The 25,545-nt window shown below is 38.2% G+C and overlaps 2 protein-coding genes and 1 long non-coding RNA gene across 6 annotated transcripts; all 3 read right to left on the reverse strand.

Moving 5' to 3' along the window:
* Window positions 1-245: 245 nt before the first annotated feature.
* On the reverse strand, window positions 246-1,276 carry LOC114285999 (uncharacterized). Its single transcript, XR_003637378.2, has 2 exons — window positions 1,048-1,276; window positions 246-830 (listed from the first exon to the last, which is right to left on the reverse strand). It is a non-coding gene; the product is annotated as an uncharacterized LOC114285999 (long non-coding RNA).
* A 4,115-nt stretch (window positions 1,277-5,391) lies between these two features.
* On the reverse strand, window positions 5,392-14,959 carry LOC114285997 (Protein kinase superfamily protein). Of its 4 annotated transcripts, none has more exons than XR_014365028.1 (15): window positions 13,446-14,959; window positions 12,732-13,030; window positions 12,500-12,644; window positions 11,692-11,807; window positions 11,044-11,252; window positions 10,038-10,460; window positions 9,893-9,933; window positions 8,383-8,451; window positions 8,040-8,140; window positions 7,724-7,808; window positions 7,537-7,635; window positions 7,387-7,455; window positions 6,495-6,687; window positions 6,265-6,359; window positions 5,392-5,979 (listed from the first exon to the last, which is right to left on the reverse strand). XR_014365028.1 is itself a non-coding variant. In XM_028229084.2 (15 exons), exons 1-15 carry the CDS (start codon window positions 14,316-14,318, stop codon window positions 5,883-5,885), a joined length of 2,793 nt encoding a protein of 930 aa, XP_028084885.2. In that variant the 5' UTR covers window positions 14,319-14,959; the 3' UTR covers window positions 5,392-5,882. The 4 variants fall into 4 exon arrangements, 3 of the variants coding, with proteins under 3 accessions (XP_028084885.2, XP_082777869.1, XP_028084884.2); XM_028229084.2 differs by having other exon boundaries at window positions 6,495-6,626; window positions 7,597-7,635; XM_082921743.1 differs by having other exon boundaries at window positions 6,495-6,626; window positions 7,561-7,635.
* A 9,390-nt stretch (window positions 14,960-24,349) lies between these two features.
* On the reverse strand, window positions 24,350-24,910 carry LOC145822112 (uncharacterized). Its single transcript, XM_082918709.1, has one exon. It carries the CDS (start codon window positions 24,908-24,910, stop codon window positions 24,350-24,352), a length of 561 nt encoding a protein of 186 aa, XP_082774835.1.
* Window positions 24,911-25,545: the final 635 nt, after the last annotated feature.

The raw sequence follows: 25,545 nt of genomic DNA on the forward strand, positions 1-25,545 counted from the left end.
CACTTGCAAGAGAAACAAATGAATTTCTAATTACTCGAAGATCACACCGAGAGTTAGCCTCAAGTCCTTACCTATTTTCCTTAATTATGGATGTATTGATTAGACACGTTTAAGGTGATGTCTTATGATTTATGCTATTTTGCAAATGATATTTGTCATAGTGGATGATATAAAAAGAGGAATTAATGCTAAATTAGAAATTTAGATAGAATACAAGCACTTTGAGTGGTTAAGTAATACTGAAATTGAACACATAGAATATTACTTTAAATTGCAATAGAAATAGAACTAATAGAGAAGTTCAGGTTGAAAGGCTGGAGATACCGAATGGCGAGCAATTTTGTTATGTAGGTTCTATTAATTAATAAGAATAGAGAGAGGTTGAAGATGATGTGACCCGTAGAATCAAAGTAGGCTCAAATCATGCTATCTCCATTAGAAGCAACCCTCTCCATGTGTGTCCAGGTTTCTTTAGTGGACTGGATAAAAGTAATTATGGGCGGAAATGTTGGGCTGTTTTCATGTCCGATGATGATGGAGTCATGGAGGTGAATGCAATTGTGTTAGTTCAACTAGTGAGGACAGAATTTTGGCGTGAATGAACTTTACAAAAGAGATTAAACAAATGAAAAATCAAGAATACATCGAAGAAACTGATCGAGTCAACGAAACCCAAAATAGCATGGAGGATGATGTAGTTGAAGGCACAGGCTTCAGCGGCCACAAGTATATGAACTGTAGACTTTTGGCAATGGAGAAATGGAGAAATTTGATCGTTAACGTGATGAAGCCATCATGAATCCTCCTTGCCACAATGTTGTATGATTGACCTGCGCAGTTGTATTTCAAAATGTCTATTAGGAGGCATAAGATTGAAAGCTAAAATGGGATATAAGACATGAGAATTATCACTTTTTTTTTTTTTATTGTGTTTCATTTTTGTTTTTGTTTTCTAGGAAACACAAATTAATTTTTATAGAAGTGAGTCAAAAAGTAGATACCGAATATTTAGATAAAATACGGAAAGTGAAACAAAATCCAACTCACCAAATTTATCCTTAAAGTGGTTTGTGTTATCTTCTTCCAAATTCCTTGGCCAGACATTCAAACATAAGCCCAGACAGACACTAAAAATCAATCCCAGGAGGGCACAAAGGCACACAGCCCTGCTTATCCTCATAACCTTTGACACTTCAGTATTGAACTCTCCCATTTTGTTCTCTTTTAGGCTCTCTTTTTGGGCAAACTAGTTCAACCTTGTTGAATCAACTTATATTTTTATCATATACAACAAGGTATATTTATAGTTGTCTTAGAGTAGAGTCAACCTTAGAATTCTTGCTCAACACTCCCAATTTCTTAAGGTTAGGTATTTGCCTTGCTTTAGAATGGTATTAGTCAATAAACAATAAGCCAACTAACCAAGCATTACTACAAAACCAATAAACTAAGTCTATGTAGGCCTATTGTAAAATAATTTAAGTTTATTTCAACTCATTTGAGGCTAAATAAACTGATTTTAAAAAGTTTGTTAGGCCATCTTTGGCTCCTAAATTTTTACTCAAATTTGATTAAAAATCGAAGTTTGAGTAAAAATCTAAGTTTGATTTGATATGACATTCCAATGGATAAACTTAGGTTTGAGCTTAAATTTGAGTAAAACTTCAATAATGGCAGTGGTAAATTTGAAAGCTCCAAAATGGTCTTGAAAAAATTTGAGTATATATTTGAATCTCCTTTAATTTGGGTTAAAAAATGGGTAAAACTCAATTTCATATAAATTTGAGTCAAGAAGTGGAGAGGTGTTTTGCAAGATTTTTGTTCAAATTTAAATTTGATACAAGTTTGAGTCTAAGGGTTAGAGATGTCCTTAGAGGGTGGTTTTCAACTTTTTGCTTGTGTAGGAAGATTTTTTAATTAGAAATTTACTTGATTATCCTTCCTTTATAAACAGTTCCCCCCCCTTATATCTCTCCCTACTCTGGAATCTGGAATCTCAAGGGCAAAAAAGATAATTGCACAATAAAAAGTCATTTTACAACTTATTTAAAGAGATAGTAATCTACAACTTAAAATTTATAATCTAATTACTACAACAAACATATTAAAAACTGATGTTCAAAACTATAATCTTAATGTATTAAGCTATGATCTATAATCTATTCTAAAAGCTGCACCAATCGAATTGAAGAAGTTTTTTTTTTTTTTTCTAAACTAAAAGTGAAGAACTTGATTACTGATTTGAAGAGCTTTGGATTGATGATGAAGCTTTGTTATTGGGATGTTTGAAGATTAGAGGGTCCATGGAAAATCACATGCTTTGGTGTACTGAATATACTGTCCTTTGTTGAATATTTTTTTAATTTTTGATTGAATAAAAGTATTTTGGTTCCACCGAATAGGAAGTTCTGTCGTGGGGAGCACGGGGTCAACCCCAACGATGAAGTTTTTGGGAGGACCTCGTCAAGACTACCCATGTATTCCCAGGACTCTCTTTCATTCTCTTTATTTACCCCAACGATGAAGTTTTGAGAGGACCTCGTCAAGACTACCCATGTATTCTCAGGACTCTCTTTCATTCATTTTTTTTTTTTTAATGGGTAAATTACAATATTCTATTTTGAGATTTGTAAAAATTACGTATGGGTTTTTGCAAGTTTAATAAAATTATATTTTACTCCCTTAAAAGTAAGTTTAATTCACATAGATTTATTTTGGGATAAACTATCAATAGGTCTTAGTAGTTGTACTTAATTTCTATCAAGTCTTATTAAAAATAAGTTCTAATAAAATCATTTGTAAAAATAATTTTTTAAGACGATTTTTTGCATGTCGCTAAAATTTGACAATTAAGAATTTTTGGTCTCGTTTTTATAAATTGTTGTTAAAATTTACAATTAGTGATTTTTTTTGTGACGAATTTTTTAAATTGTTGTTGAAAGTTGAAAATTATTGACATTTTTTTGTGATGATTTTTTTTAAACTGTCGCTAAAATTTATAATTAGTGACATTTTTTGTGATAATTTTTAAACTGTCGCTGAAATTAACAATTAGTGACGTTTTTTAACAGTATTTAATGAAAAACGTCATTAATTCTCACAGGACCTATTGGATAATAATTTTACCTATTAAGACCTATACGTAAATTCTTTTACATTTTGCTCTTTTTATTTTATTTTATTATTTATAATGAGGTACTTCTCAAGGTAAAGCTACATTGGACCCAACCTTCAAAGAAAGTAAATTCTGAATTCTAAAAGTTATTCACAAATCACATGTATCGATTAAGTTCACGAAATACTAGATAGGATCGTATTCAGTATGTTTGGGTTTAGAGTTCATTCTTAGGGTCTATCTTTTTTGCCACGAGTTATGCTAGGCACTTCCAAATATTCTACTAAACCTCTCACATTGGTGGGTGATCCACACACATGTGAATTTGTGTGAGTCTTACCTCACGTGAGAGGTTTGATAGAATATTTGGTTTAGCATTGAGAGATGAGTTTGGAAAAAAATTTCTAAAAAATTGTTTAGTTTGAGATTTTTCTTAAAAAATTTTCAAAATCGCTTTCTCTTTCTTACATATCAATCAATTACTTTTTCTTTTTCCTCTCTCATTCTCAATCACTTTTCTCTCACACACATCTATTCAATTACAATAAAATATCAAATCATCACAAACTTCCAAACTCCAAAATTACTTTCAAAATATACAACCAAATAAATCAAAAAAATTTCTAAACTTTCTCTCTTAAACTTTTTTTGAAAATCACTCGCTCAAAATCAAACCCAACACACCCATAGCATTTCTCTTCTGCCACCGGGCAAAGTCATTCATGAATAATAAGGAATTGGTGTGGCTGCTGTGCGGGGTGCACAACAGCCACTGCTGTGCAGTCAATTGGGCTCTTTTTGGGGTCATTTTGATAATCCGAACCGTTCACATTTTAGAATATATCAAGTAGAACAAACTTGTAAAAAATCAAGTTAATCGGATATCGTTTACCCATTCATCCACTCACATTTGTATTCATTTTAATACTTTAAATTACATTGTTATTTATTTTTGTAGATACAAATGTGTGTGGATGAATGGATAAACGATATCCGATTAACTTAATTTTTTACAGGTATGTTCTACTTAATGCATTCTAAAATGTGAACAGTTCAGATTATCAAAATAGACCCCAAAAAGGGCCCAATTGGCTGCACAGCAGTGGCTGCTGTGCGGGGTGCACAGCAGCCACTGCTGTGCAATCAACTGTGCCATTTTTGGGATCATTTTGATAATCTGAACCGTTCACGTGATCACATTTTTTACCATATCTTGTGTCACAATTCCCTTGGAAATAGTCATTGATGGAATCAACTTAATTAATGCAGCCATGACCATGAGATGGTTATACAAAAAGATGATAAAAAATGTAATATTATCGGTCATTCATTAATTATATAGATGAAAGAAATAATTGTCATATCTTTATATTGAATTTTTTAATTATTATTAATTATTTTTATATTTATGTATTATCTCTTAATTTCATTTTTCCCCAACTAGATCATAATATTTATCTCAAACTTCTAAGATTATTACTCAAACTTCTAAGATTATTAGTGATAAACAGAACTTGCCTTTCTTATTAGAGAAATTATATTTGTAGCCTCTAAAATTTTTACATTGAATCAATTCCATAATATCTTAGCAAAACGCCATTGACAAAAGACTTTTATCGAAGTAATATAATAAAATTTACAAAACAGTTCCATAAAGAACTTGATTCAGTTTTTATTTATTTTAAGGAGGAAAAACCTGGATCAGTTCTATTGCCCAAAATGGTAAGTAGTATGCAATAGAACTCCAAAAATGTAGCGTACTCAGAAATTTTCCCTTAAAAAATTACTTCGAATTTAAAATACATCAATCAGAGTTAAATATAACTCACACCACATTAAGTCAACTCTGCATCATCATATATATGAACAGTTTCTGAATAAAAATTAAGAAAGCTGCAAATAAAAAGAAAAAACAAATAAAAAAATTACTAACTTTCATGTGTTTTGCAAATTTTCTTCTTGTTATTTCTATAAAAAAGCATAATGAGTTTCCAATGAATTCTTTTACACACGCTAAAATATCTCACGAGTTTCATCACATTATTACAACACTATAAATATAAGTTGTAAATAATTCAGACTTGCCATGAGAAATGAGCTTAGGGCAATTAATTTATTTTAAGTTAAAAGTAGATAATCTATATGTAAACAGAAGTTAAAAAGGTTGTTTTAATTTAAAAAGTATATAATATATAATCAAAAGCTGAAAACACACGTTTCCAACTTTCGAATTATCATTCTTTTACATCTTATTTAAATTCATAGTAGATAATCTATAATCAAAAGCTAAAAAGACTACTTTCCCATCAAATAAGATAACTTTCGAATAATCATTCTTTTACATCTTATTTAAATTCATAGTAGATAATCTATAATCAAAAGCTAAAAAGACTACTTTCCCAACTTTTGAATAAACATTCTTTTACATCATATTTAAATTCATAAATTTAAGAAAAAGCTGCAACAAAACATATATGGGAGAATGGGCATATCCAGATGAAACCCTAATAGAGAGATCCAATTTTTCTGCATTTACACTTAAAAACTTTTGGCCAGATTAGAGTAAGCCTTTTTCAAATGGGTTAGATAAAGCATAATATATGGGTTTGTTGCTCTGAAACAGCACAAGGTTCAGGTCAGTGTAAGAAATTAGATATACCCAGAATTTCTCTGGTAATAGTGTAGTATTATGGTCAAACTCCAAAAACTCGGCTTTAGGGGTTTCAAATGCTTCACCTGGATTAAATCCCATCTGGAAAAGACTCTTTTATGGCCCTCCCATCTGTATCAACTGCAGTGGAGATTTTAGTAACTTCTTCAGCGTTTCAACAATACTCCCAAACGAGGGGCGCTCGGCAGGGTCACTGTAGAGAGAGAGAGACGAGGATGTCAGATAGCGGACATGTGATATATCAAAGTATTGAACATTGTGAAAAGGAGGCCAATAGCAATAGACTCCAATGCGATGCATCAAACAATGTGACAGATAATGCTTAATTTGAAATTTTTTGTCAGTGTGTTAGTGTTCAGTCTGTGTCATGTGTCCATGCAAGTTTTGAAGTAAACTAATGAATGCCCTTTTTATCACTCCTTGTTATAATAATTTTGAAATATTGAAAGCAATTCTAACTAGTAGGGAACATCCTTACTCTGCCCAGCAAGATTCCATGAGAGAAGCTAATATTGGGGAGGTGTTCTTCGGGATCGCAAGCCTTCTGTTCTGGAAAGCAACAGCCCCGACAACCTGAAATTTTACAATTTAATGTAAACCCAGAAAAGTCAAAATATAGCTCTTTCAATGTGCATTGCATATGTTAAATCATTTGTGGTTGTGGATAATGAGTCCATGATGATGACGATAATTGGAAGAAGAATATACCTGGGCAGGGCCAAGTCCGCTCCAAGGTTGTTGCATGGTCACGAGCTCCCACAAAATTACTCCGAAACTGTAGACATCGGACTTCTCATTTGTGGGCTCTCCTCGAAGGAATTCGGGGGCCATCCACTCAGGCTGAAATGAAAAGCAAGAGAGTTACATGCTTGATTGATGCACTGCGAAGAAAATTCTCAACCTGCAAGATATTGATCAAAATATTCGACTTTCTATCAAGGATGGCGAAGGAGCCCACTACCGACAATGGGGGCAGAAAGAAAGAAAAGAAAGAAGATAACAATGAACAATAAAGAAAAAGTAGTGATAACTTCTTGTAGCAATATCTCAGAAACCCAAGTCATGTCCATTCAGCTGAAAGAATAAGAGGGTGTCAGGTAATTCCCTTCGAATTTAAGATATTTTGGTAAAACTAATCGACTCCAAGTAATTGTAGCAAATTGTTGCACGGGACTTGGGGAGAGGTTTATTTTATTATTCCAAAAGAGAGAAATATTTCCAGAAAAACTTGGCTTGAATGTCGGGAAGCAATTTTAATTTGCTTGTGACCTTTGAGACAGCTTGACGCTTCCATTACTATTGGACTAGCTTAGGAACAATTCTCACCAAATATGGTCTAAATATTTGTTAAATGCCCCTATTAGCATGAAGTTGCTCAGTGGATTTGATTGCTTATGTAGCACTTTTTCAATTTAGCATCAGAAGCATGTAGAAATTTGCTCATGAATCAAGAATCAGGGACACCTAAATACAGAGTTTGGGATGGAGGTTCAGCTCAAGTCAGTAGGCATGATTAGCATTCTCATCAGTAAGTTTTATTTTATGTTCTGGTCCAATAATATAACTTTATGCTCAGAGAGAGAGAGAGAGAGAGACTTACTGTTCCAGCAACAGATTTTGAAGATATGAAAGTGTTTGCTTTGAATCTGGACAACCCAAAATCACATACCTGAGCATAATGTATAAGATAAAGCTTAAGTTTGTTGTTTGACTAGCAACAGGGAAAAGATTATAACATTCATAGATGTACCTTCACCGTCCAATTTTTATCAACCAACAGATTTGGAGATTTAAGATCCCAGTGAACTACCGGAGGGCTAAGACAATGAAGATAGTTAATACCCTTGGCCTGCATTGAGTGCAATATCATAAATTAATAATACAACAGCAAGTGTTAACAATAGAAAAGGTTCATAACAGTAAAGCCCACTACAAACCACATCCAGAGCCATGCGTAAGCGCCTCCTTTGGTCCAAAACTTCACCAGCATCTGCCCTATGGATGAGGCGGTATAGACTACCCCTGTTCCACAAAATCAGGATTTGTGCAAAGTTAGCCTTCCATCACCTGCTTTAGATAGAAGTAGTTCAAATAATAAAATAATTCAGGAAGCAAATTGCTAAATTCACAACAATTTTGACTGCGTCCAGCAACCCCTCTCTCGCTGCAGTACCGACCCATGTGAGAAGGATGGCAGTGGCACAGCCATCAAGACTGCGGGACAATGCATTAGGAACTAAAAAATGTCTTTACCTTGGTAGATATTCTGTCACGATTGACAAATGTGGCCGTTGTGTAACCGCACCCATGAAGAGCACAACATTAGGATGACGAACGCGCTTCATTATCGCAACCTAAAAAAAGTCAACTACAACTTAAGCTACAGATAAACAAGAAAGGCACTGAACACTTGCGTTTTGGAAATAAATGGATTCAATTTATGGCTCAAAAAATATGTTGATATATGAAACCACATGCACAAATCTAGCACTTCAGATGGAAGTTCTAATTCAGTCAACACCTATCTAATAACAGAGCAGATACTCTTAATAGTGTCTTGGGAAGCAGAGGAGTGTTCAGTCTACTAAATACATACCTCCCTCAGGAATTCCTTCAACTGATCATCACAAAAATCTTGGACTGTTAGAACCTTGACTGCAACATCCTGTAGCATGCAATATATTTTTCTTAAGGAAGAGTGAATACGGTGCAACAATCAAGACCAATACCAAATTTGGACAGAATTTCTGTCTGGAGTTTCTCAATAGGACTCAATAATATCCATTACTCACTTTTGTTGTACCTGATAAATTACTAAACCATAAACAACTGAGAGTCAATTTGATTTTGTATGCAACAGTTCCATACCACTATTAATCGCTTTCTCATTGTGCCAATCAGAGAAACTCCTAATGTCGATGCCCTTATTGCACACATTCATACTGAATTTCTAGGTGCCTGGGATCCTTACACCTCTCAAGCCAGAGAAGAATATCTCAACATGAAACGTTGTTCTTTCAAGAGGAAAGATGTAGAAATGCATTAAGAGCGCATGTCTAAACGCTTCTACGCCCTCAATAGCATTGATGATGTCAATTTGAAGCAAGCTTCTCTTAACTATGTACAGCTCGTATTGAATTATGCAGTGTGATCTCTAATGCTGAAATAAAGGGTTGTATTATATGAGGGCTAAAAAATGAAACACCATTTCAAAATGATTGAATTGCATTCTGGATTATGAATTGATGGATGATAAACATACATATGCACCTTATAACTAAAGAAGAAAATAATATAACTTCATACTTATAATCAAACATTACATGCTTCCGTTTGTTTTCAGAGATAGAATTGAGGGGATTCATAGTGAAGGGATTGATAGTGAGTGGATTAAGTAAAATTGTATTTGTTTTGATGATAGTTGTTGGTGTAGGGATTGTTAAATTATTTTTATATAAAATAATAAAACAAATAAAAAAATACAAAAACATTAAACATTAACATTAATGTTCCAAAAAAAAATGCCCAACATGTAAAAAAAAAAAATTAAAAAAATCCAGAAAAAAATAAAACAAATAAAAGAATGATTTTTACTTAACAACAAATACAAAAAATTAAATATTAATGTTAAAAACAAATGCCCAACATGTAAAAAAAAAATTAAATAAAAAAAAAATAGTTCGGCGGTCTAATTTCTAATACCAAGGCTCACGGGCCTATCTAATCCCCTCCCCATGGAGATTCGTAGTCCGAAGGGGATTACGAATCTCCTTTCCATCTCTCAAAACAAACATGATATTAGTGGGTCTCACCTTACTATGAATCCCAATTCCCTCCATATAACCCAAAACAAACGGGGCCCATGAGACATAACTAAACATCTCAAAATAATGTCATAACTAAATAAGTAAATGGTGTAACTAATGGTACATATGGTATGAGGTGTATATTGTAGAATTCTCCTAAACATTACTAGAATATCACCCAATTAAAAGTATTTAGTATCCATCAACTTTTATAATAAAATATGACCATGAATGTAGCATCATACTTGCATTAACAGGATTAGGTAATCAATGGAGAAATAACAAGGTCCAAATACTAACCGATCCATGCCATTCAGCACGATGCACTGTCCCAAAAGAACCTGCAAGAGGAACAAAGAGTATTTTACCTCCCACAATTGCTTCCAAATAATATTTAAAAACCTCAAGAAAACCTTTCTGGAAATAGATAGTTAGCAAAAAGTACCAGCACCAATGCGCTCTTTGATGTGTAAGTCATCCCACGAGATCTCAAGCCAATCCATTGCAAGAGAAGGCTCAAGGTTTAAATATCTTGGGACAGTAATTTTGGGAAATATGCCTTGATTTTCAAGTTCACTCTTGACCTCCATGAGATCCGATGGACAAGGTAAGTTTACTTTAGGTTGTTTGAGAGGAGTATTTATACTTGGACTTCCAGATACAAAAATTTCTTTTCTCCAAGCGTGTTGTCTGACTACGTTCTCTCCACCAGGCCTAGAATATTCCTCTCTTGATATTCCAGCAGCACCAACATCCAGACGTTCAGGTGATTCACTTCCTCCACAACCTTGATCACTTGGACTATACATGGTCTCTCTCGGATTTTTATGCAAGCCAATATCCTCCTTTGGATGAACTTGCCCAATGCCTGTAAAAGTTCAGACTCAAAAGTGAATTTGGTGAAATCAGCATCTCTCTGGATCCAGTTAATTTTTTTGCCAGAGCTGCATACTATAAAGAATGGTCAACAAGCTTCTTTAGATGGCCATGAAATCAACAAAACAACTCTAGCACATCCATTTTTCTAGAGTTAATCAATGACTAGTATTCTGGTGTATCCAATAGAATAAAAATTGCAAATATGGAACAGAAAATCTGAGCTATGTGAATTTGCATTAGAAAGCTATAAAAAATAAAATAAAAAATTCACACAAACTTTTTAATAAATAATACCCAGACGTGTGATAAGTAAACGTATAAGGTACATCATGTTATCTAATTTGCAGTTGCTAAACCATTCTTCAACTGAGTCATATACAGTGCCAGAGATTTTGTTCCTGGCACATTGGTCCCTTAATTTTTCTAATATGCAAACTATGTTATCTGAATCTGAACATCTCAAGGTACCCTTATATCTTCACCCTGAATGATTCATCCTGCCATCAGCCAGTGATGCTGTCATGCAGAAAGAATTTGAATGACAAGCCCCAAGGTATGCAAATATGACTTACCTGAATGTAGAGGATTTTCAGAAGGGGCACATGTGTGCTTTGAGTTTGAGATCTGACAATGTGATGCGTTATCTATGTAAGGTTGTTGAAACTCTTTTAGATGTGAAATCTGAAATGGTGAAGGCACTGAGGAAAGTCCAGCTCCATTGATTGAGGAATCTGGACCATGGACATTTCCTGGTTCCCCAACTAGATCAACTACATATTCCCTGTTAAGAAATATATGCGTCTATAAACACCAATGAATGAAAATAAGAGATACATAATAAAAGAACTGTTTGGTCAAGGACTTTGTGGATCCTATTTCTATCACTGATGGCATATGCATTCTAATATCCGAGGCATCAGTACCACCCCATACAAAAGACATTATTGTATAATGTAACAACTTTCAGGTCAGTGATCATCCTCTAATCAACTTATTCAGGATTCTAATGCCATCATGAAACTAGAAGCAAAATCTATTATGGTATAAGCTAACACATATATCAGACTTGGTTTTTTTGACCAAGTGTCATGCAGCACTTCAAGGTTAGTGCAACATAAAAATCAAAAAGCAAGTAGAAACATCACCTTAGCAATTGTACTCGAATAGTAGTTAATGGAGGATATTGTAAAGCCTAAAAGCCTGGAAAAAAAATATGTTACCTAGGAAGTTTCCCGTCATCCTCAATTTGAATGAGACAAGAAGACCGATGGTCTGCAACACAGTACTTGCAACCTCGAGCTATTCGGCAAGGCAGACCTATGTAGTCTGCCAATTTCTGCAATTGAAAAGAAATCATCTGTTAGTTTACTGATTTCTTTCCGTCTGCATATTGGGATTATCAGAGGCAATACACTTATGCGAACACGAACAAACAAAAGATTATCCAGCCAGCATCTGCAAGCCCACCCGCCTGCACGTCCACCACTTATATATACATTAAGAGGCAGAAATATTGTGTGCAGCATAACTGGCTGGAGATCAATTTATGCACTCAATCTGATACATTGACTACAACTTTCATAGCTAAGCTCTGGAAATTTTGAAAAGAACAAGGAGCAAAATAAAGAAACACACCGGAAGTACATTCCTAGTATTTCACAATAAATTCTATCTGCTTCACCTTCTTTTGAAGTTCTATTAATTTCAATGTGAAGAATAGCATGTCATTCTGCTGCACTATCTCGACATTAAAAAGTATTTAGAAGAGCAGATCTACACAAGATGGATGGAATTATCCTTCCAATTATAAATAATAAGGGTTAGTTTCATAAAATACGAATCAAACAAAATGAACTGTGAATCAAACAAAGATATATAATGGAAAGAATAAGAATACAAAGTTATACATCTTGTATTCTAAACTTGGTCCTACCAAAAATAATTTAACATGGAGAAAGAGAAATCCAGGTTTTTTTATTTTTATTTTCCCTCTCCTAAATGAAAAAGATGTATAGTGTATGTCATCACCTTGAAAAGAATAGCGCGATGCCTACACAGTCCTGTAGAGAGGCTGCCAATGGGAAGCACAATGCATTTCTGAAAATCCCTCAATCTCTGGCTAACCAATTTCCAGCGCACGTGCAGATCACCTTGCTCCACTGGAAAAGTGCCCCTTAAATTCCAACACACTCAAACCCGTCTTTACAAGGAAAGAGACAAAGGCTCAAGCAGTAAACCTAAGAAAAATGTTGACACTTACCCCATATATATAGCAACAAGTTTGCCTAGCTTTTCCACCAACACCAAGGTATTTTCTGTTGCAAAATACAGTTCCTGTGCTTTATCTTCTAGCTCCTTAAGACGAGTGTCGCCATATCTATCAACAATAACAACCTCCATTGATGCATCACTGGGTTCAACAGCTTTAAGTGCCATCAGAGATGGTATCCGTTTACCTTCCTCCAAGTCATTGCACATCACCCACAGATACGGATTCATTCCCAAAATGTTGTAGAATCCATCTGAGATCTTATCAGTATATGACAAGCAACCATTAACCTGAAAAGTGGAGCATTTATTGATTAGGCAAAGATAAATGCAAGTAAACAGCATACTCCTTAACTAAAATGACCCATAAACCAAATTTTTGGCCAGCGACGCCCAAGCTTAGCTTCAACTACAATCAAGGATGGATCTAGGGGGTGTGTGGAGGGGGTGACTGCACCCCAAAAATTTAAAACGTATTGTATATTATACTAAAATTTTTAAAATAATTAAAATTTATAAGGATTAGGAACTCTAAACATACTTTCGCATCCCATTTCATACTGATAATCTTGGATTTGCCCCTGACTATGGAAAATCATGATATTCTAATAGACTAGCACACCATTAAGGTTGAAAAATGAATAGATATTGTTAATTTTAATAGATTAGCACATAATTAAGTTTGAAAAATGGATAGATATTGTACCCAGAGTCTATACGAAACAGTTTCTGCATCAGGAGATACAATGAGACTATCCGCCCCACACAGTTGAAAGAGGAGGGGGTCACTGGCAAGCGACGCTTGCTCGGAGAGGCGTTTAGCTAATGTGAGCTGTAAATAATAGCTTTCTCGAGACTTACTAGCCAAACTCTCTCTACTCTCTTCCTCCTCCTCTTCCTCCCTTGTTGTCGAGAACTGAGAATACTTCACACCACCGCTCGACAAATTCCCATCCAATGTCGTCCCCGAAAACAGACTCCCAGCATAGCTACTCCCACTCGACAACCTCTGCAACGACGTCGTCTTCCTCTCAAACCCCCGTTCTCTACCGCCACCACCAACCACCACCTCAGCCGCCGCACCACCACCATAACTACTCCCACTCGACAACCTCTGCAACGACACCTGCCGGTCAAATCCCCGTCCTCTACCGGCTGCACCACCATCCACCTCCGGAAAACTCCGGTCATTACCGGCAACAACCGGTTCCGGCGGCGGCGGCGGAGGTTGAAGCAAGAGCGGGTGTTGTTCGTGATCCTCATCGTCATCGCCGCCGTCCAATTTTAACTTCACGTGACCGAACCTCTCTCCCTTTTTCTCACTCAACCAATTGACAAAAGCAGCCAATTGTTTTCCGTGAATCGTGTCGCCCGTGAGATAATCCGATACAGTTGAGCTCTTCTTCCTGCCTCCGACTATGACCTCCTTTGAGATCTTTGACGATTTTCTGTCGCTTTCCCCATTAATAAAGCTCTCTTTGGAGATTGTCTTCTCGTGATCTATAAATGCTTTTGACGATGCATCGAATCCACGGTCCGGAAATTGCCTTGGAAAGAAGTAAGTCGTTCTGTGCGGCATTTTCACAAGCTGCACGTGAACAACAATCTCACCCACACGCTTCGCTTCTCTCTCTCTCTCTCTCTCTCTCCTTCCCTTTGCTTTCTCTCTCTAACAAATTTCGACAACTTCAACTCCTCACGTAAAGAACAACAAATCAAATCCTAATTGACCGTACAGTCTCTGCAAATTTCTGCAGATCATCGAGTCGAAGAAATCAAACATTGAACAGTGCATTTCTCTCAACAACAACACATTCAAACGTTGAAAAAACTCACTTCTTCAAGTCAACTTCCAATACAATGAATTCAAAACTTTTATTGAACAAAAATTTCTGATCGGAATCGGAAGCTGCTTTGTACGTACATACATACATACACGAACTTGACAAACCTTCCACAGCTCAAATCTCATGTGAATGAGCGCTTCAGAGCCAAGTTCAAATGCATAAACGTATATTCAAATTCAAAATCTCAATCTCATTCAATCAAGAAAAGAGTTTGGAGATCGGAAGAGACTTGAGAAAGGCACTTCCACAGATACATATACACACACAACAAGTGCACATGTAGATAACATAAACAAATATATATCTAGAGAGAGAGAGAGAGAGAGAGCGCGCGCCAATGAGGAGATGGGGAGGCAGAAAGCGGTTGGTAATTGAAAAAAATAAAATAAGCGGGAGTGGCTAGATGGCGCACCACGCGTGAATGCGCACCTTTTCTGCATCGAGTACACGTCATGGTCAGCGATCCCAGAATACGGACACGGAAGACTAAACGTCGTTGGGTGCGCATTTCGCACCTCGCGTAAGTTAGCAAAAACATAAGAACGGCGGGCTATGGATCTAAATAAAAGCATGTTGGCAAGTGGGTTTGCAGACTTTTTTTACTATTTTAGTCATAAAAAATAAAATAGATTATTTAAGTCATAACAAATAAAACATCACATCAAATCCATAATCATTACATTCTTCTCTCATAAAAAAACTAAAAAAAGCCAAAAAGTCCTTCCCAAACCAAGCTTTTAAGCCCAGGCTAAAATAGCTAAAAAAACCAAAAAGCCAAAAAGTTAACCCACTTCTTAAACGGAGGCTAAATTTTTTATCCAACCGCCCACATGGCGTGTGATCCATACAAATCATCAATTTCATAGAAAATTTGATTATTTATTTGAGATTCCTAACATAACTCGTGCTAGAGGGGGCTTTTCCCATATTAAATCTCTTTTACATCTTATTTCTCAAATTAGGCCTAATTTGGACGGATTTCCCAAACTAAGCTAAAGCGCTATTACAAATCGCGCTTTCACTGTTTGGAGCCCAAAATTTGATGAATAGTGAAAGCGCTATTGCAAAACACACTTTTAATTAATAAATCGCTATTTCAAATCGCGCTTTTAGTATAAAAATTTTTTTCTGAAGAAAACGCTATTTGAAAACGCGCTTTCACTGTGCGTATAATTATTTTTTTTTTTTAGAAAACGTTATTTCAAATAACGTTTTTACTATTGCAACACAAACCAAAACCAAAACCAATCCACACTCTCACTCTGGCATAGGCGCGCACAGACACACTGAAGCATTGAAATAATATAATTTATATATATAATAATAATTTATAATATTCAATTATATAATTTTTATAATTTTCGTAAATATAAATCATTTTTAGGTTATAGATGGTTTGATTTATAATACGTATGTAAGGGTAAAAATTTTTCTAATCAAAAATAATTTTTGTAATTTTTATAATCAAAAATAATTTATAAATTATCAAAAATAATTTATAATACGTATGTATTTACTTTAAATAAATTATATATAATACGTATGTATTATATATATATATAATTTTTATATATTTACTTTAAATAAATTATTAATAAATACATAATAATTATTTTATAAAATAAATTATTAATAAAATTTTATAGTACGTATGTATTATAAATTTTTTTATAATAATTTATAATACGTATGTATTATTTAAATCTTTACATTTTTGATTTAAAATTTTTTACAGTAAACCCATCTTCACATTTTATAATACGTATGTATTATTCAAAAATAATTTATAAAAATTTATAATTAATACGTATGTAAATAATTTAATACGTATCTTCACATTTACATTTAAAGTAAACCCATCTTCACATTTACATACGTATGGTTTAAGGGTAAAATTTTTGATAAATGATAAATCAAGCCATCCATAACCTAAAATTTTTTACCCTTACATACGTATGGTTTAAATAATTTATAAAAATTATTGTCATACGTATGTAAAAATTGATTATAAAAATTGCAAAAATTATTTATAAATTGATTATAATCTTTATAAATTATTTAAAAATATACAATAAATAATTATTAATAAAAATTATAATCAATTTATTTTATAAAATAATCAATTTATTTTACAATCAATAATTTTTATTAATAATTTATTTTATAAAATAATTATTATATATTTATTAATAATTTATTTAAAGTAAATATATAAATATATAAAAATTATATATATAATACATAGGTATCAAAAATAATTTATTTAAAGTAAATATATAAAAATTATATATATAATACATACGTATTATATATAATTTATTTAAAGTAAATACATACGTATTATAAATTATTATAAAAAATTTTATGATACTTACGTATTATAAATTATTTTTTGATAATTTATAATTTTTTTTTATTATAAAAATTGCAAAAATTATTTTTGATTATAAAAATTTTTACCCTTACATACGTATTATAAATCAAACCATTTATAACCTAAAAATGATTTATATTTATGAAAATTATAAAAATTATATAATTGATTATTATAAATTATTATTATATATAAAAATTATATTATTTCAATGCTTCAGTGTGTGTGGGTGTGTGCCTATGTCAGAGTGAGAGTGTGGGTTGGTTCTGGTTTTGGTTTGTGTTGTAACAAATAACGTTTTCTTAAAAAAAAAAAAAAAAAATTATACGCACAGTGAAAGCGCGATTTCAAATAGCGTTTTCTTCAGAAATTTTTTTTTATACTAAAAGCGTGATTTGGAATAACAATTTCTTAATTAAAAGCGCGTTTCTCAATAGCGCTTTCACTATTCATCAAATTTTGGACTCCAAACAGTGAAAGCGCAATTTGTAATAACGCTTTAGCCTAGTTTGGGAAATCCGTCCAAACTAGGCCTAGTTTGGGAAATAAGATGTAAAAGAGGCCTAATATGGGAAAAGCCCCCGTGCTAGAGTGTTGAAAAATGGAAATAAAATTCTAAGAAAAATGTTTAAGAGTTCTGAAATATGAACTCTAAGGGTGGATCTCATTCATTGATATGATATTTTGACCTTTATTTTTTGTTTTTAAATTTTCACATCATTAGAGCTCAATTAGAAGTCTAATATTAGGAAATGTATCATTGTTAAAATCCAAATTGGGCAACAGAGGTATGTTGGAAAGACGATAAAGCCCCATCTGAAATTGCAAAAATTATCTAATAATCGAAAAAAAATTCAATGAAATATTATAATTTGTCTACTATAATAAAATGTAGAGTAAATTACAAACACACCCTTTGAGGTTTATTTAAATTATAAATTATTCCATGTAGTTCTAAAAATTATATTATGTCCTTTAAGGTTTCTAATTTCATAACAAATAGATTCTTTTATTAATAAATCATTAAGTTAATTAACAGTTGATGATGTTGTTGATTCAAAGGAGGGTGAGTTGGGCTGACCCACATTTCCTGTACTTCTCACCAGTTACTGAGTTCGCTGGTGTGCCTGGAAAAATATCCAACGGGGAACAAGAGTCCCCTGGTGGATCCTCCGACGATCAAGTTACAAGAGAGGAGATTGATGGAGTAGAGATAGGGAGAGAATAATAATAGAGAATTTAACCTTTGATGTGTCTTGGAAACCTTCTTATATCCTTTGTCTATCGTTTCTTTGTCCACTCCGACCTATCGTGTTGGCCGAAAGTCTATACTCTAGCTTGCATTATTCACAGTGAGGCTACCCGTTCCGACATGAAGGGGTTATCGCATTTAACGCTGCAGGAGTCTCATTAATGGCTGATGTGTAGTGTAATAACTTTGCAGGATCTTTGTCTGCTTACGTGGTTGGTTCCCTTCTTGACAAGTGCTTAGATGTCATTGGTTCCTGGTGTAGTGTTGGGTTTTCAATGGTGTTGGGCTTTAGTGTTTGAACCGTGAATTGGGCTCTAAGTGGTGGGCCAAAAGCTTCTGTGGGCCCACCGATGTCAATAGTCCCCCATTCCCAAGTGCAACTTTAGTCCAACGAAAGGAATAAGAAAGAAGATGGGGAGTGTGTGGGGCCGAGCACGAGGACCGACCGAGAGGAGAGTCGACCACAAAGAGGGGTCGAGAGCGGAGACCGACCGAGAGATAGGCCGACCGCGAAAGGGGATCGAGCGAGAAGACTGATCGAGAAGTGGGCCAACCGCGAAGGGTGGTCAAGCGCGGAGACCGACCGAAAGATGGGCCGATCGCGAAAGGGAGTCGAGCGATAAGACCCACCGAGAGGTGGGTCGATCGTAAAGGAGGGTCAAACGTAGAGAGCGACCGAGAGATGGGCCGACCGCGAAAAGGGGTCGAGGTGGTGGCGGCGCACGAGGCTCGAGAAGTGATGAGGCACGTGATGATGCGAAGTGAAATAGACGGGGAAGAGGAAAAGGGGGGAATCGTGGTTGTACACCTGGTAAGATCTAAACCAATGGTAAGGGAGGTGATACATTAGTAGGAAGCGAAAGGTTACGACTAGGATTGGACGTGGAAAAAGTAGGGGTTGTAAAATTTTTGAAATTTTCAAACTGGCAAATTTTAACCTTGATCCTTGGCAAATAGGCAAACCATGGGTTTTTGGAGTTATCCGTTTTACATATCTCATTGCGAGAAACCAACACATCCCAGACCTGATCTTATTCGTTTCTTTTGACACTCCCCTCCAACAGTTTGCAAACTTCCTCGCACCTACGTCCGAAACAATATACAAAAACATAAAAGAGATGGCTCGAAACGAAGTGACAGCCATGAAGTTAGAGGCATTGGGTGAAGACGACATAGTGGATTTGGAGGAGCAATATAGGATGGAAAGGCATGAGAAGAGAGGGGCGGAGCAAGCAGTGCGACCTCGTCCGTCCACCATGATCATGACCGCGAGGTCGATTAGCCATGTGGGACCTGACCACTGGCACACCAAGGCTGATAAGTCGACGTTTACAGCAGAGGAGTTAGAGGAGCTGCATAAGAAGGACTAGATTCCGGCATAGACAGAGTTGAAGTTGCCGACGGCCAAGGAGAGGGCGTCGAATGCGCGTTCGATGGAGTTCACACTGTACGAGGAGGCGTTGCGCGGCGGTCTGAGGCTGCCGCTCCCACAAATAGTGGTGGATGTGCTGAATCGGTTAGAGGTGGCGCCAGGTCAGCTCATACCCAATGTGTGGAAAATATTACTGGCCTACACGATCGCATGGCCATGGGCGACCAGGGGAGCAGCGATGACAGTAGATGAGTTCTTTTCTTGCTACCAGGCCTCTGGTCAACAAGAAATATGGGTGACCTTGCAAGCGGTGGCGGGTTTGCCATCGTCGGTGAAGGAATGGAGACCACAGTGGTTCTACGTGTCAGCAAATGGTGGGAGGGGGTGCGCACAACGTGGAAAATTCCCATCAAGTCAGTGGAGCCAAGGCTGAAGGCAAAGGCAAAGGCAGAGGATAAGGTTAAATAGGTGAAGGAGTAAAGGGATAAGAAGGGCGTGAAATGGGATGGCCTCATCCAACCTTCAACCTTGTTTGCCTTAAGTCTGGGGCCACAGTTGACCGAGGGGGACCTTACACTAGAAGAGTTGGAGGCGAGGAGAAAGATGCAAGAGGTGGAGGATAAAAGGACCTTCGCCAAAGTTGACAAATATAAAGAATCACAGTTAGGCCGTGCGCCTAAGCCGGTCACGAAGGAGCGAGTCCGACTACGCCCTAAACCGTTGGGAGATAAGGATCTGGCCGATTATGCGCCGCTGCTGCCCTTAGTGGATCCACTGAAGGAGAGGAGCAGAAAAGAGGTGGAAGAGGTGTTGAAGAAGAAGAAAATGAGGGCGGTTGCAGAGGAGAGTGAGAGGGGGCCAGTTTTGAAGAAGGTGAAGGAAGGCGGGGCGGAGGCGACCCCAAGTATCCAAGTGGTAGGAGAGGCCATGGGGGTCCAAGTGCCCAAGTGGTGAGTGACGCAGTTGAGCCAAAACAGTTGGCCGGAGGCGAGGGATTGGGAGAGCAATCTCCCAAAATTGGGTCTATACCAGAAGTGTACCCAAGTCCTGGTAAGGGGCGGGCGAGTAAATTTGAGACGAGGGTGGCATTGAAGACCGCCACGTACCATGTTCATGTGGTGGCCGACCGTTCGGCGGAAGAAGGGGGCGAAGCCAGGGTCACCGCAGATTGTCTCTTAGGAGTAGTGGAGGATGCGGCCGTGCGGTCGATGGCGCAATTTACGAAAGCCGACCTCCTGAGGGGGTTCTGCTCAGCGTAGATGGAAGCAACGGCCTTGGCGGCGGCCCTACTGAATAAGGCGGCACGTGCGAAGATGGATGCAGAGCTGCTGAAGGCCCAACTAGAGGGGGTAAGGGCTGAACTTCAAAATTTAAGAGTGGAGATGGCGGGCTGGAGGAAAGCCGCACGCAGTGCCTGTGCGAAGGGCCTAGACTATGCGCAAATTGCGAAGAAGACGAAAGTATTGACGGGGGTGCAGAGCTACTTGGCAGAGCGTGCTGCCTCCGAGCTCGCTTTCACCAAATCGAAGCTGGAAGTGGTGCACCACAAGGCGGTATTGTTGGAATTCGAGCTGGCGGGCGAACGGAGGAAGGTAAATGTGATCTAAGAAGCCTGCAACACCGCCAAGGAAAGGTTGGAAGAGGCCCTCTCCAACAACGAAGATCTGCACGACCAGACCTTAAAAGACAAGGAAGAAGCAGATGGGCGCATCGCGGAGTTAGAGAGAACACTGGCAGAGGAGAGGGCCAAAATGGCCTTGGAAAGGGCGGTGTACCCAGACCTCTACGTGGCGGCTGTGGAGCAATTTAAGAGGTCTGCCAAATTCCAGAAGGCCATTGACGGGGCGGTCGCTAAGAGCTTGGCTGAGGAGAGGGAAGGGGGTGCTGGGCCGTCAGGAGTGGCCGCTGGAGATAGGAGCAAAGAAGAAACGATCCAAAGCTTTCAGCGATTAGACTTCTACAAGCACGAGAGGAGCCAATACTAGGACAACGGCTGGATGAACTTCAAGTATAAGGCGCAAGGGTTGTTCCCAGATGTGGACTTCAATCTAGTGAAAGTAGGAAAAGACAACGTTGCTCAGACTTCCTTGGACGAGGGGGTAGAAGAGGAAGATCTCGCGTCAAGCGAAGGGGATTAAGGGCAGGGTGTTTTGTTTGTTTTTTGTTGTTGTTGTTGTTGTTTTTTTTTTTTTTTTTTTTGTAATGAAGTAAATGTAGTTTCTGTAATGAAGTGTATAATCGTGCAAATTGTTAATAAAAGTACCAGTTTTGTTATTGTTGTTGTTGTTGTTGTTGTTGTTTTTGAATGGTAAAGTTTATCAAGAAAGTATACAAATGGTAAAATTGGACAAGTAACCTAACTTGTATAAGTGGTAAAAATGGATAAGTAAGCTAATTTGTATGAATGGTAAAAACGAACTAAGATTTAACTAAGTCTGGTTGAGACTAGTTTTAACTACATGCTTTGTCTGGGTGAGACTAGTTTTGACTCAATCTGGCTGAGCTCTTCATGCTCAGTCTAGCTGAGGCTTAGAGGGCTCAGTCGGGCTGAGACTTTAGTTAACTCAGTCTGGCTGAGCTCTTCATGCTCAGTCTGGCTGAGGTCTGGCTTAACTCAGTCTGGCTGAGCTTTTTATGCTCAGTCGGGCTGAGGCTTTGGTTAGCTTAGTCGGGCTGAGGCTTTGGTTAACTCAGTCTGGCTGAGCTCTTCATGCTCAGTCAGGCTGAGGCTCGGAGGACTCAGTCAGGCTGAGGCTTTGGTAACTTAGTCTGGCTGAGCTCTTCATGCTCAGTCTGGCTGAGGCTCGGAGGGCTCAGTCGGGCTGAGGCTTTGGTTAACTCAGTCTGGCTGAGCTCTTCATGCTCAGTCTGGCTGAGGCTCGGAGGACTCAGTCGGGCTAAGGCTTTAGTAACTCAGTCTGGCTGAGCTTTTCATCCCCAGTCTGGCTGAGGCTTGGAGGACTCAGTCGGGCTGAGACTTTAGTAACTCAGTCTGGCTGAGCTCTTCATGCTCAGTCTGCCTAAGGCTCGGAAGGCTCAGTTAGGCTGAGGCTTTGGTTAACTCAGTCTGGCTGAGCTCTTCATGCTCAGTCTGGTTGAGGCCTGACTTAACTCAGTCTGGCTGAGCTTTTCATGCTCAGTCAGGCTGAGGCTTGGAGGGCTCAGTTAGGCTGAGGCTTTGGTTACCTCAGTCTAGCTGAGCTCTTCATGCTCAGTCTGGTTGAGCTCTTCATGCTCAGTCTGGTTGAGGCCTGACTTAACTCAGTCTGGCTGAGCTTTTCATGCTTAGTCAGGCTGAGGCTTGGAGGGCTTAGTTAGGCTGAGGCTTTGGTTACCTCAGTCTAGCTGAGCTCTTCATGCTGAGTCTAGCTGAGGCTTGGAAGGCTCAGTCGGACTGAGGCTTTGTCCAAATCTTGTCATAGAGACGCAACACAAATAAATGGAGATGTGAAATTGTTGTCATTAAGGCACAATCTGTCGATCACAAATTTACACCGTGTATGGGAAGGACAAAAATGAACAAGTGCGCAGATTGGCAAAAAGGAACATACAACAATTGAATAATACAAAAATAGGAGACGCTATTTTACTGGAAATAACGCTTCAAGTGCTCGGCATTCCATGGATGGGGGAGGTCTCTGCCTTCTATATCTTTGAGACAGTAAGTACCTGAGCGGGGTTTGCTCTTGACAATATGAGGTCCCTCTCATTTGGCTGTTAGCTTGCCCTCGGTCGGATTTTTAGTGGCAAGGGTTGCTCCGCGTAAGACTAGGTCTCCTCCTGTGAACTCTCTCGGTCGGACTTTGCGTTTATAATGTGTTCTCATTTTCTACTGATATGATGCCCGTCTGACAGTAGTTGCCTCTCGGAGCTCTTCAATTAGGTCCAGATCCACCCGACGCAACTCTTCGTTTAATTCCGGATTTGGGTGTAAAATCCAAGGGGTCGGCAGACCGATTTCTACTGGGATGACTGCCTCGACACCGTATGTTAGGCAAAAGGGAGTCTCCCTAGTAGGGGTTCGAGCGGTCGTCCAATAAGCCCAGAATACATTCGGCAATTCCTCGGCTCAGAGTCCTTTAGCAGCCTCTAACTTAGTCTTGATGATCTTCAGAAGGGAGTGATTGGTGACTTCGACTTGTCCATGAGCTTGGGGATGGCCTGGGGAAAAGAAACAGGGTCTAATGTTGAGCTTTTCACAGAATTTTCTGAACTTGGCATTGTCGAATTGTTTGCCATTGTCCGAAACGATGGCTTGGGGGATTCCAAATCGGCACACGATCTACTGCTAGGTGAACCTGGTAGTGTTTCACTCAGTGATCGTAGCAAGGGGTTCTGCTTCCACCCATTTGGTGAAGTAGTCAATGGCAACCACAACGAACTTGGTTTGGCCCCTACCAAAAGGCAAAGGATCGACTAAGTCGATGCCCCACTTAGCGAAGGGGTAGGGACTGCTGAATGTAATCAGTTTTGTTAGTGGAGCATGAGAGATGTTGGCAAAGCGTTGGCATTTATCACACTTAAATACAAAGTCATTGGCATCTTGATTCATAGTGGGCCAAAAGTAGCCGGTGTAGAGGATTTTGTGGGCCAGAGATCTTCCACCCGAATGATTACCACAAATACCCTCGTGGACTTCTCTCATCACATAGGTCGCTTGAGCAGGACTGAGGCACCTGAGGTATGGACGTAAGAATCCTCGTTTGTACAGTAAGCCGCTGATGAGGACGTAATTGGACGACCGGGCTCTGACTTTGGCGGCCTATTATTTATCGTCTGGCAACTCCCCTTGTGTCAAAAATTGAAGAATGTCTTGAGTCCATGGGATTGGTTCATTCTGAAGGTAGTGAACTTCCTGTGGGTTTGGCGAAGTAGCCGGATGGGTCAAGTATTCAATGCAGATGCCTTGGCTGAAGTCTGACTGGTCGGGCGAGGCTAGTTGTGCCATTTCGTCCGCCTTGGAGTTTTCTGACCTAGGAATGTGTCTGATCTGGAAAGTATTGAAGATGCGGACAAGAGAAAGGACAATGTCCCTGTATGCTCGCATCATTTCTTCCTTTGTGTCGAACTCCTCAGTAATCTGTCCGACAATCAATTGGGAATCACTGAATACTTGGATATGGCTTACACCAATGTCTCTGGCTAGTCGAAGATTTGCTATCAAGGCCTCATATTCAACCTCATTATTGCTTACATCGAGTAGGAAACGGAGGGCACACTTAAAGTACTCACCCTCTAGGGTGGTGAGGGTTAGACCGGCTCCACTACCTTTTTCATGGGATGAACCATCAACACTAAAGGTCTGGGAGTGGGGGCTCTTCTGCATCAGCGTTGAAGTGTGCTGGCGGAGGGGACATGTTTGGAGTGAGATTGGTGAATTTCAAGATAAAATCGATGACAGCCTGACCTTTGGTTGTTGTTCAAGGTCAGTAAGAGATGTCAAATTGACTTAGCTTGACGGACCATTGCATAAGTTTGCTTGACGATTCTGGTTGTTGCAGGACCTTTTTTAGTGGCTGGTCAATGACACAATGGAGTGAGCTTGGAAATAAGGTCGGAGGCGTCTGGAGGCTATAACCAAGGCGAGGCCATTTTTTCCAGCAGAGGGTAATTCTATTATGCCCCCCTGAGAGTGTGGCTAATGTAGTAGACTGGTTGTTGTACTGAGCCGTCATTCCTAATGAGGACAACGCTAACCATAGTGTTTGACACAGCTAAGTAAAGGAAAAGGGTTTTGCCTGGCAGCGCTTGAGAAAAGAATGGAGAGTTGGCCATGCACTGCTTCAGTTGTTGAAAAGCTTCCTCGGATTCGGTGCTCCATTCGAATGCCTATCGGAGGACTTTAAAAAATGGAAGGCACTTGTCAGTTGCCCGAGAAATAAAGTGGTTGAGGGCGGTAACGTTGCCCATGAGCCGTTGAACCTCCTTGACCGTTCTGAGAGACCGCATTTCTATCAGTGC

The sequence above is a fragment of the Camellia sinensis genome, chromosome 3 (assembly GCF_055761805.1).
Source record: "Camellia sinensis isolate YWXY chromosome 3, ASM5576180v1, whole genome shotgun sequence".
NCBI classification, from domain to species: Eukaryota; Viridiplantae; Streptophyta; class Magnoliopsida; order Ericales; family Theaceae; genus Camellia; species Camellia sinensis.

Excerpts from the sequence above, each read along its gene's own strand:
- LOC145822112 (XM_082918709.1), bottom strand. The coding sequence starts at position 24,910 with ATGCAGAAGAGCCCCCACTCCCAGACCTTTAGTGTTGATGGTTCATCC.
- LOC114285997 (XM_028229083.2), bottom strand. The coding sequence starts at position 14,318 with ATGCCGCACAGAACGACTTACTTCTTTCCAAGGCAATTTCCGGACCGT. Across the intron at positions 8,452-9,892 it reads GTGCTGAATGGCATGGATCG|GATGTTGCAGTCAAGGTTCT; the intron begins GTTAGTATTTGG and ends TGCATGCTACAG. Across the intron at positions 8,141-8,382 it reads TGAAGGAATTCCTGAGGGAG|GTTGCGATAATGAAGCGCGT; the intron begins GTATGTATTTAG and ends GACTTTTTTTAG.